Below are 11823 nucleotides of genomic sequence, written 5' to 3' on the forward strand. Positions count from 1 at the left end.
GATTTTGTGAGGTCGTGAAAAATACTTATTTTAATATAAATTTGATATTTGCATTTACCTCATTTTGGTATAAATTGTTTTTTTCTGTGTCTTTTACTAGTGTTTAAATTTTTGTCGGGAAAAAAAAGTAGACCACAGGTGCTACGTCATATCTACGCGTCAGTGTTGTTGTTTGGACCGTTTGAATCCAAGAGAAACTTGTCGGTAAATTAAACAAATTCTTACAAAAAAATATTAGGCGTTTAAGGTTGCATTAAGAGGCTTTGCATGTTTTCTCTTTGTTTCTTAAATGAACTCCATTTAAATTATTTTCGAAATAAGCCGTCTTTTGGTTTTTGTTTAGCTCATTTGTAGCTCAGGTGCTAGCAAGTGGTGGTCAATTGGGTGGAAAGAAACAAATATGTTAGTGCTTGTTTACTCTTGTTAGACTTGTTAGATTTGCTAAAAGGTGTTGTTATTTGTATTGTAGCGGTTCCCATCATGGTGGTGTTTCCAAGTTCATTGACAGAGGAAGAGGAGGCTTTGCAGAAGAAGTATGCTAAACTGAAGAAAAAGGTGAGTAACCTGATGCTCTCTGTCACATCCATCATGGGTGTGTTGAATAAGGACATGAAGATGTAGCAGTAGCTGTTGTAGTGGCGAGCGTTTAAATAACTCTTCAGTGATGATTGTTAAATCTCCTGGGTGTCCCTGAATGCCGGTTTAATGAAAACTGAATCGCTCAGGTGAGAAACACTTTGGGTTTTTGTTCCATAAAGAGGCAAAACTTAAACTGTGGCACATATACAATTGAAACTAAGTCTAAGACCCAAATATGTTGCTGTTATATACTATATATACTGTCTTAGACAGAATCAAAGTTTCTTTCTGACTTCTCTTCTAACCCCCGAAGCAGCTGTCTGTCACACAACTTTGATTTTCTCCATTCATAAAGCCCACATGTCAGAGTGCAATAATTTACAGAGGTCTGAATTTATTTTAGAAACATCCCTCATCAAAACATAAAAATAGCAATATCTAGACATTAAAGTTCATCATCGGCTCCTATTAATTTAATATATTGTCCTTTATATCCCAGTGAGTATGGACATAAATCAGCCAATAGACATAATTATAAATTGAGTTTGCAAATACAGACCGTCTATAGTCTTCTCTTGAGACTCTTGGGGAGGAAGGAGGTTTACAGCAGAAGTAAGATTGAAAAAGGACGAAAAAGAGATTGATTGGCTTGATGAGAATTGAGGCAGGAAAACCATTGGACCAGAGCAGTGACATTATAATTAATGTGGAAGGTTTTATGGCGTGGGGAAGACTGGATTGCCGGTGAAAATCCAAAGTGGTAGTAAAAAGTGAACCAAAGAGATCAGATCTTTGGCCAAAGCTTCGTAACCATCTTGGTCAGTGTTTCCAAGATCATAATTCCATAAATTAACTATGTCTGATCTTTTTTTTTTATCTATTTTTTTCTCTTTTGTCACCATCAGTGTTAATTGTCCCTTCATGTTACAATTGAATGGTTGTTTTAAAAATGAAAAGTAAGATATGGAGGGATACCAGCTTTATCATCCATTAAGGATAATTTGAGCGGGGCAAAAGATGAATGAATGGACAACACGCTTCCTTTTGAAGATGAATATCATCGTTCACATTGTTTCATATTTGTATCCCCACTGGATGAAATTGGAGGCTCTGCTTTTTATTTACCTTTAGCATATTAATTTATTGTATTATAGTTCTAGTGATAATGAATATCTGTTTGTTTTTTCTTTCACGGTTAGACTTTAGTGAAACTTCATTTTTGGAACAAACTCCACAAAAAAATCTACATTTTTGCAAGTCTTTTTCTTTTCTTTTCTTTTTTTTTAATGTTTCACTTTGATTTTAATGTCTTTTCAGAAAAAGGCTTTGCTTGCCTTGAAGAAGCAGAGTTCAACCAGCCAGACTAACCAGAGTGGCTTAAAACGAAGTAAGTGCATTTGATTAACTTTAAACTAATTTGTATGCTACATTGCTTGTGGTTACACAATTGCCTCGTTTTTACTCATCAACTGCATCTGTTTGAATTGTTTGATTTGAGTAAAGCTGAGTTGAATTAGGTAGTAAGCTCTGTTGGAGTAACATTTTACCTTGTCACATTTTTTAAATACTTATGTAATTGTTTGACATACTTTTACTTATTTTATACCTTTCTTTGTCACAGCGCTGTCCGACCAGCCTGTTGTTGATACCGCAACAGCGACAGAACAAGCAAAGATGCTGATCAAGTCTGGAGCCATCAGTGCTATTAAATCTGAGAACAAGAACTCTGGCTTCAAACGTTCTCGAATGCTGGAAATAAAACTCAAGGTACAGTGTTATTAATGAAACTGCATGAGCCATAATCGCATCATTATTTCTGCTGTTTGCCGGCAAAGATGTAGTCAAGTAGTAGAAGATGGCATCTAATTAGTAGTGCTTGGCAGAGGTAAATATTGGAGAGTTAAAGGCAACAACATTGACCTGATTACTTTGGAGAAAGTTGCTGGTTGGTTGTTTAGTGTTTTCCAACATTTCTTTGTCTTCGTGTATTTCATCAGGACCCAGAAAAAGGTCCAATTCCCGCTTTCTTGCCATTCCAAAGAAGTGTCTCTACAGATGAAGACCAGCCTGAGGTATATGAGATATTAGACATGATATAACATGATCACTTTGTTGCATTTGGCATCTTTCCTATAATGTTTATAGGTTTGTCAAGTTGCACCACTTAATTTAATGTCTTTATAACCCACTTTTGGTCAAGGTTGAACTAATTTGTGTTAAATTTCCCTGTAATGCTTTGAAAACACACAAATGAAGGATGTTTCCAGAGATGTGAGCGGAACCGTGATTCTGAAAAGATTAAGCTAATTCTGATATTCTTCTATGGTGTTTCCTCCAGGCTGGAAAGAGAGCCCAGCGGAAGTCCCTTTACGAGAGGTAATGTTGAATGCCATGAGCGAAGAAGCATGTTTTGTATTCTGTCAGTGTTGATTTAGAGAGTCTAACATCATTTCCTCATGTGCCCCCGTAGCTTTGTCAGTTCGAGTGACCGTTACCGGGACGAGGATGATGGAGGCGGCATGTCATCCACCCGTGATATGGACAGAGACAGAGAAAGAGACAGAGAGCGGGACAGAGAGCGAGACCGAGACCTGGATAGAGAGCGGGGCCGAGAGCGGGACAGAGAGCGGGACAGAGAGCGGGAAGGGGATAGAGACAGAGGCAGAGACAGGGAAAGAGACAGGGACCGAGAGAGAGATCGAGACCGAGACCGAAGCAGAGAAAGGGGGGATCGAGACCGGGAAAGGGAACGGGACAGAGACAGAGACAGAGACAGAGACCGAGACCGAGATGGACCTTTCAGACGTGAGTAACCATTTTGTGTTGATCACTGTGTTTGATAGTGTTGTTGTAAACTCCTAATGGTGGTCTAAAGGTTGTGGGTATTAGCCCCTTTTTAGAGAATCTGTATGAAGAAAAGTGTAAGACGATACTTAAACGTATCAACAAAGACCTGGATCGCCTGTCAATGATCGCTCTCTGACTTGCTGTATTTCTATAAAAGACGTTGAAATAGAAAATCAGACTAATGCTCCTTTTTACACATTTGACTTAGTATCGGTTTAGGTACCATCACATATGGAATGATACTATTCTACAAAAATGAACTTGGATCAGATATTCACAGCTGAATGTCCAAATAATAAAGGGGAAAGTTTATTGTATGTAATATTCTACATTATTTATTGTTTTTTACTCTCAGGATCAGACTCGTACCCAGAGCGTAGAGGGGTGCGAAAGGGCAACACGGTGTATGTTTACGGCTCTGGGCTTGCCGAGGACGGCCTTCGCACCGCCTTCTCTCAACATGGAAACATCATCGACCTCTCAATGGACAACCCACGCAAGTATGGACGCATTAAGCCAAACCTGTACGCCTGTATTGGTCATCTGTGTCGTCTGTTCTGACTGTCTGTAGAACAGTGTGGTGATCCAAAGTGTGATTAGAGGTTAAACTAGTCTTTCGTGCTTCCATATCTGTTTCCAGTTGTGCATTTATCACATTTGAGAAGATGGAGTCTGCAGACCAAGCTGTGGCTGAGGTTGGTGACCTGCTTTCTCTGTAAATCGTATGAGAATTTTCAAGAGCAGCAACAAACGTACAAATAAAATGCAGGAAGTGTAGCATCCACTTAATTGAGCTCTCAGCTCAGCATTAAATAATTCAGATGGTATTAAAAGTAGAATAGTGAGTGTTAAGAAGGAAGTACACAAATTTTATGTTTAAAGAAATTGTACACGAGTCGTATTCCCATTTTTCAGTTGAATTTAATAAAAATATATCCCAGTTTTTTTTTTTTTTTTTAGACTTAAATATGTTGAATAAAGTCACTCATGTAGACTCGCCTCGCTGTTTTTGTCTCGTAGTTGAATGGAAGCATGGTGGGAGACGTCCACATCAAAGTCAGCATCGCCAGAAAGCAGCCCATGCTGGATGCTGCTACTGGCAAATCAGTGTGGGCTTCCCTGGGTAAACACAGCGCTCTTCTTACTCTTTGTTCAGACACTGATCAATCCGCCCTGTCGTGTCTCTGGATTAACCTCCACTTCCGTCTCTTTTCGCCCACAGCCGTGCAGAACAGCACTAAAGGCTCCTACAGGGACAAGAGAAACCAAGTGGTGTACAATGAAGATTTCCTGTGATGAAAAGCTTCCTGTTCTTTCTGTAATTACCAGTTGGCGTGTGTTGCAGGACAGATCCAAACGTTTTCTGTTGTCTTTTTTTTTTTTAAGCAAATTACTGATGTTGAAATATTTGAGATGTGATGCTGTGTGGCAGCTTTGCTTTAAAAGTATACATTTGTTTTGTTGAGCTCAATAAACCACATTCATGCTTTATAACCTTGATAATCATTTAAGATATGCAGTCAAATTCAGCTTCAAACACATACAAGCGAAGAAGTAGATACACCATCATTTTCTGCCATTGCTGGAAGGATTACATCTTTATTATGTGGTTTCATTCAGAGCATTTCATAAATGGTCATCACAATATCAATCCCTGGATTAAAGGTCCCGTGTGGGGTCTAACGATCAAACAACCTAAAGAACAAGCCAGTCAGGCAGCAAAGGTACGGTTACTGCTGGACTCTGCGTTTTAAATGAACCACTGTCCCAGTATACAATCAAGTTATTGACTGAAGTATTTCAGATGTCTGAAGACATATTCAAGACATTCTGCTGCTTATAACTTTCTCCGTGTGAGCTCATCATACATGTAAATTGATCTGAATTCTCTGCACAGACTTCAACTTATTTGAACACTTACTTTTGTCAGATGATAACGCGGTTACAAAATCAGCATTTTATTAGAGCAGAGCGACCGCAAGTTGACAAAGTCTTGGTGGTCTTATTTTCAGACACAATTTCTGACAGGTTTTAGCCATCCACAAACAAAGATATGTGAAGAAGAGTGGCTTTATTTGGAATTTGTCTGCATCAGTATACACTTGCAGTTGATTTGATGCCTAATTACAGTATCTGGTGGGATAGTTCAGTTTTGAGAAGCTTGATTTTGTGCGATTTTGGTCAGATTAACACAAAAATTTGATTGTTTTCAAATAAATCTAATTGTGTCAGTCCAACTAGAGCTGGACTTTCGGAATACACGTCATTTTGTTTGTCTGACTGAAATTGTATTCAATCAAATTTTTCCAGATTAGACCGGGAGTGTAATTATTCCTACATGTTTGTCTTCAGTTGGACTGAAACTCCACAGTTTCCATCTGGGACTTTGATCTGGAAGCTGCTAACAAGAGAGACTAACCACAGGGGATCGCATGCATCTTATTGTTAAAAAAAGATGTAAACTGTACCACCTGACAATGTTCTGTTTTGTCAACAGCTGAGTTATTTAATATATGTAATAATAATTCAACCAGGAAAAGCCCGATATTAACAGAAAGGAAGCCTATCACCACCTACTGTAGCAGAATCCTACTGTCATAAACTGAATACTGGTACAAGGAGACTGGTTAAAGTTCAACCAGGCCTGGTTGAACTTTAACCATAGCTCAACCTGTGTATGTAATCCAGTCAACCTAATGATTTTACAGACATGGAACATGTTCATTAAGCTTTTTTTAAATATATCTTTGTTGACAAATACATAAACAAAGACATGACACAAAACGGTGTCATTTACTAGCTGAAAGGCTTTGGAAAATACATTGTTTTCATATTACTTGTGCAGAGCTTAAAGAGCTGCGGCACCCGTCTGATTGGCAGGAAACATTGTCCCAACAAGAGAGCTGTCAGCGGAAACAGTGGAAAGGATTATAAATCTCCTTCAAGCAGGTAATTCAGCTCAGAGTGGGGCAAATGATGTCGGCTGTTCCCAGGCAGCTGTGTCTAAAGTGTGGAGCAAGCACGAAGGAAGACGTCAAAGCGTCAGAAACGGGAGACAATGTTTGTGACTGAAAAGAAAAATGGGATTTACATCCAGAAAAGCCAAACATGAACCATCACCGACACCTAAAGAGAGTAAAACAAGGTTACAGGGCTAAAGAGAAGCAGCCATGGACTGGATGATAGGATCAAAGTGATATTCAGAGATGAATCACCAATCTGCTTTGTACAAGGATGCTGGGACTTTAGTTTGGTCCAATGAAACAGATAAATATGACTGAAGAAAAGCAAAAGCAAGAGCACATTTCCACAATCATTGATGATATGGGGCTGATGTCAAGTAAAGGACCAGAGGAGACAGTCATCACAGTAAATGAACAGGTGGATACTGAACCTTTGGACATTTTTCTTGTTTTATTAAAAAAGATTTATCAAAAGTGAAACGGTGGATTAAGTGTGGGGTATTTTTGAGGGGGAGGCGGACTGTCTCAGACTTTCAAAACGCTATTCTCAATGAAAGAAAACAGTTTATTTTCAGGCAAATCCCCAACCACAAAGACACAAACTGCAGTGTTATAGTTTGTATGAATTTGATCTTTTACCTGCTACTTGTTACCAAGAATGGCTAAAATTAAATCTAACTGTAAAATTTAACAGCAACAGTGAACACGTCACCTGTTCTAAATGGATTTTCAGAGGACATTAACGAATCTCAAACATAACATGTATGTATGCTGTATACCATTGATGGAGCAAATGAGGTAAAATACCTTCTGCACAGGTAACACTGCCCCCCCCCCCCAGCTACCTTGATGCCAAACATCTTCAAATATGTCAAAAACCTTTATGAAACGTTTTGTGCTGCAGGTTTAAAGACGTCTGATTTGTGGAAAGCACACGTGTAGGATCACGATTCAACAATTGGAATACAAATCACTAAAACCGGAACTCCTTCCAATACTTTTATTTACAGTCTTTTACAGGACATTTTCTTTGATTTGGGTTTAGTCCTCATCCTGAACACATTATAAAATGTCTGATCAAAAGTATCAATATTTCCAAAACCTTTGAGTTTAACACACACGATAAAAAAAGGCAAGTATTGTATTTATCAGCTTTGGCTTCAGGAGTCTGCTTTTATTCACACAGACTCACTGTCACAGTTTACTCAGACTCTAGTTAAGCATGGCCATCGTTAATGTAGGTACCTGTTTTTAAAACCGTCGTTAGAAAAAGGCTCACCAGTTTTTAAGTGTCTATTTGGAGCAAATTTAATCTTGGCAGTCAGAATTTAAAGGCACCGGAGTCATTTGTAGCACTTTTTGATAAAAACATTGGGGCTGTGACGGCGATGAGCTGTCGAGGACTTTGGACAGCTGCGTCTCTGACGCTTGCTCAGTGACCAGACATTCCTGGTCCTCCTCACGTACTCTTGCCGGCTCTCCACTGGCTCGCTCCCTCTCCTCCTGCTCGTGTAGGGAGTTCTGCCCGGTGGTTTTACCGTGTTGTTCCTTTAGGTGGCGCCGTAAGGCGGGCTTGTGAGCAAAGCGGGCATGGCAGTACGCACAGCGGTGTGGCCGCTCCCCGCTGTGGAGGTTCATGTGATCTATCAGTGTGGACTTCTGGGTGAAAGTCTTATAGCACAAGGGGCACTGGTGAGATTTGCCGCCTCCTCGGTGCACCGCCATGTGTCGGGTGAGGTTGGTGGAGTGGTGGAAGTGTTTGCCACAGCAGGGGCAGGCGTACAGCAGGTGAGTGGTCCGAGAGTGAACAGCCAGGGACTGGGCAGAGGGGAAAGTCATGCCGCAGTGCTCGCAGATTACAGGGCCGGTCACGCTGGAAGTAGACCCCACCACAGCAACAGACTCATCCCCTCCCTCATTTGCTCCGACAGTGGTCAACCCTGAACTCCCATCACCACAACTAGACTCTTCCAGCGAAAACTGGTTTATACTGCTAGCTGCAGTGGGGGGAACTTTTCCCCCATGAGCGTCGCCCATGTTCAAGTCAAACCTGGGAGTTTCAACTGAGACGTAACTTCCTGCTGACTTCAGCCCCTCTTGGCTGTAGTCCAGGCCGAAATTCCCTGCCAATCCAGCGGTCGTAAGGTACCACAAGTCCTGGTGGTGAGGCATACCGGACGGCCTCTTCTCCTGCGATGACGCCCACCTTCTCCTTTTGAAACCCCTCCCCCTGCCCCTCCCTCTGCCACGACCGATTTTGGGGTCAGACAGTCTGCGCCGGAAGGCACGGAGGTCCTCGACTGAAAGTCCCCCCGAACTGAGGTCTTCCGGGTGATTCAAGTCATATTCTCTGCCGTCTCCTCCAATCACAATCCCTTCTGTCTCTGGGTAACAAACATCTTGAGGAACATCTGAACAAACTCCTTTCTCACCCCCCCTTTCCATGTTCATCTGATCTTCCTCGGAGATGTACACTCTGAACACATCACACTCCTCCCGTTTGGCTTCTTCTTCGTCTGATGTGTTGACCTGGAACATAATTGTGGAATGAATAAGTTGTTGAGAGTTAGTTATCTGAAAGCATTGAAATCACCATTGAAATATTCAAGCGTCGTCTTTAAACGAAACAACCAAGGGTCAGAGATTCAAAGAATATTCATGCACAATGAAATGAATAAATGGACATATTGACCTCTTTCTTTTATTCAGCAGCCATCCCTCTTATCACATCACACCCAAATGAACATCCATTGGACTGATTTCTAATCGGGTATAAAAAAAGACTTGCACTGCTTGAGAAAGAAGAGTTCAACTAAATTTCTCTTTACTTGCATTACACTTAAAAACCCTCAGTTCTGTGAGCGACTGGGGTAACAGTGGAGACTGTCAGTACTGCAAATGATACACTTTAATAGCTAAGAAAGGCACCTGAATACATGGCCCATCCAGCATGGGACCGTCATCGTGGTGTTGAGTGCTGCCCCGAGCAGACGCATCACCATTATCTTCCTCCAGTGAGAGTACAGTGGGGCTGTGTGGGGGCACGGGGGAGGGTCGAGTGGGGGAAGGTGATGCAACAGAGTGAACACTGCCGCTGACAATCACCGGCCTGTTCTGTCTCTCGTCTGAGGTCGCCTGGAGGAACAATTGGGGACATGGAAAGATGCGAGTGCTTAAAATACTCCAAGGGTGTTACCTCGTGGAAAAATTGAAAAGATATTGAGTTGGGAAATGCTTCCTTCGCAAAAAACATAGATATAAATAATCCCATCCCTGACACTGAAGACAACAGCTTTTAAAAGCAGCTGATCTGGAAGACCCACCTTCGGCGGACTGGGATTTTTCAGCTGAACATATTTCTCCAGCGCTCCTCTGCATCGCGCCACAATGTGCTCCATCTGAAGGTAGCTGGCAGCAGTCAGATAGTTCACAATCTCCTCTGGGTTGAACTGTAGGAAACCAGTGTAACACGACTGAAGCAGATCACACACCACCGACGCGCTATACAGCATTGACACCTAGATTAAAAAAAAAAAAAGTGGAACAGAAACACAGACGTGCCGTTTTTACTTTGCATAAGAGACTTGCAGGGAGCTATGGTGGCGGTGTGAGAGTGTGCGTGCGTTTACGTCAACCTACCTGGAGCCTAGGTGAAGGATTGAGGAGGAACTGGTCCCTCAGGAAGGGCGAGCAGGCGGCCAGAACCACCTTATGACCTTTGAATATTTGGTTGTTGCTGGCCACAATTGTGATGTCGCAAAAATGCTGGCGGGACCTGAGTGAGTTCATGTGCCTCAGGGTGGTGTCCCCGTGTCCCGGTAACCGGAAACACACCATCTCCATATTGTCTGGGGCGAAACAATGCAAGTTACTCCAAATGCCTCGAACTGGGCATCCATTAGAAAATTTCTCAATAGAGATAGACGATGCCCGAGCAGATGTGACAAGATAAGACCAAATAAAAGCTTCCCAAACAGCATCCAAAGTATCTGACATGTCACTGCAACCTGGCATTTGGATCAATGAGCTCCAGCTCCTTTGTAGCACCACATGAACTTAAGATATCAGTGTAGCAGGGCTTACAATGCAGCCAGGAAGGGTGTGATTAGAAGCTACTTCTAGCTTGTAATCAACATACTTAGTGATTTGTTTTCACAGCGTTTTTTAGATACACTGAAAACATATTTGAGAGAACTGAAACCAATATTATGCAGGTGCACTTAACAGGTGCACATAAGAACTGGATATCTGCAGCTTTGAGAATAAATCTTTGACAGGAACACTTTCTAGACAGAACCATTCACTGGAAAAAAAATAACTAGTAGATCAATATAGAATAATCTCACGTGGAGCACATTTCACTTATTTCCAGACGAGCAAAGAACATCTGAAATATTCATCATCATTTAAATGGCTACGGTGAGTAAGAACTATGAAAACTACTATACAAGTATGACAATTGTTAATTTATTACAACACAATAAGGGTAAATCTTAAAGGGACCTTAAAACAAGCAATAAAAAAACTGTTATAATGGCAAAAATGGAAGAACATGTTATAATATTGCCGCTTAGACTGAAAAGTAAACACAAGTTCATAGGATTTTCTCGCTCGTAATAGCACCTAAAAGAAGATATAATAACAGTTTATTACATTTACACATAATATTAACGTAATCCAGGGCAGTAATTGGTGTCTTGTCACACATCTCCGACTATTTAAATCAATCCAGCATCCATAGGTTGGTAGCTTTAAGAAGAAAGGTTGAAAAGCCAGGCTAGCTACCATGTTTGGGCGTGAAAGAAGCTAGAAAAATTGTTAGTCTATCATAAATTCATTATCTCAAGTCGATACCGTGACTGTTAACAAAGGGTTGTAATCAATACTACTACTAATAATAACACAGATGCTTTTTTTAAAACTCCTTTGTTCTGGCCCAGCTAGATAACTGTTAGCTAACGTTAGCTCGTATCAACTCGATACTTATATCCAAATTTATGGTAACCAGTAACTAGCCACAGGAACAAAAACTCACCAATGATCGTCAAACTGTAACCGTCACTCACCTTAGCCTCTCTCGTGGTTGGGTGTCTTGTGAGCTTTGTAAATAAACAAATCTGGGTTTGTTTAAACGGCACGGCCGTCAACTACGGAGACGTTGGCTGACCAGCAGAATCCGTGCATCTCACCGCCGCTGGTAGCTACTACCTCGATCTCTGTTTACTTTTCGGCCTTATTTGGAGGAAGTGCATCTTGTGACACACACACACACATACATACACGCGCGCAAACACACGCACGCACACACGCGCACACAAGAGAAAAAAAAATTCACAACCCGCTGCCGATTCGCCACTAAACTGACTTTGAATCGGTTTCCGCGTGAAGCTTGATCGCGCGAATTCTCGTGAGCCAAGAGTACGCACGCTGATTT

The 11823-nt window shown here is 41.3% G+C and overlaps 2 protein-coding genes across 3 annotated transcripts; one reads left to right on the forward strand and one right to left on the reverse strand.

Annotated features, from left to right (window-relative positions):
• Positions 1-129: 129 nt before the first annotated feature.
• nelfe (negative elongation factor complex member E) lies at positions 130-4920 on the forward strand. 2 transcript variants are annotated; one of them, XM_075449421.1, is made up of 11 exons: positions 130-204; positions 470-555; positions 1897-1966; positions 2201-2346; positions 2577-2651; positions 2918-2955; positions 3050-3384; positions 3782-3926; positions 4067-4121; positions 4447-4549; positions 4649-4920. In XM_075449421.1, exons 2-11 carry the CDS (start codon positions 481-483, stop codon positions 4720-4722), a joined length of 1116 nt encoding a protein of 371 aa, XP_075305536.1. In that variant the 5' UTR covers positions 130-204; positions 470-480; the 3' UTR covers positions 4723-4920. The 2 variants fall into 2 exon arrangements, with proteins under 2 accessions (XP_075305536.1, XP_075305537.1); XM_075449422.1 differs by having other exon boundaries at positions 153-200.
• A 2342-nt stretch (positions 4921-7262) lies between these two features.
• LOC142367971 (uncharacterized) lies at positions 7263-11820 on the reverse strand. Its single transcript, XM_075449994.1, has 5 exons — positions 11456-11820; positions 10029-10237; positions 9713-9907; positions 9318-9524; positions 7263-8918 (listed from the first exon to the last, which is right to left on the reverse strand). The coding sequence occupies exons 2-5, from the start codon at positions 10230-10232 to the stop codon at positions 7698-7700; spliced, it is 1827 nt and encodes a 608-aa protein (XP_075306109.1). The 5' UTR covers positions 10233-10237; positions 11456-11820; the 3' UTR covers positions 7263-7697.
• Positions 11821-11823: the final 3 nt, after the last annotated feature.

This window comes from Odontesthes bonariensis, chromosome 18, assembly GCF_027942865.1.
Source record: "Odontesthes bonariensis isolate fOdoBon6 chromosome 18, fOdoBon6.hap1, whole genome shotgun sequence".
Classification (NCBI taxonomy): domain Eukaryota; kingdom Metazoa; phylum Chordata; class Actinopteri; order Atheriniformes; family Atherinopsidae; genus Odontesthes; species Odontesthes bonariensis.

Coding starts and splice junctions, on each gene's coding strand:
- nelfe (XM_075449421.1), top strand. CDS start 481: ATGGTGGTGTTTCCAAGTTCATTGACAGAGGAAGAGGAGGCTTTGCAG. Junction 2,347..2,576: donor TGCTGGAAATAAAACTCAAG/GTACAGTGTTAT, acceptor GTATTTCATCAG/GACCCAGAAAAAGGTCCAAT. Junction 2,956..3,049: donor CGGAAGTCCCTTTACGAGAG/GTAATGTTGAAT, acceptor GTGCCCCCGTAG/CTTTGTCAGTTCGAGTGACC.
- LOC142367971 (XM_075449994.1), bottom strand. CDS start 10,232: ATGGAGATGGTGTGTTTCCGGTTACCGGGACACGGGGACACCACCCTG. Junction 9,525..9,712: donor AAAATCCCAGTCCGCCGAAG/GTGGGTCTTCCA, acceptor TTGTTCCTCCAG/GCGACCTCAGACGAGAGACA. Junction 8,919..9,317: donor TGGATGGGCCATGTATTCAG/GTGCCTTTCTTA, acceptor ATTATGTTCCAG/GTCAACACATCAGACGAAGA.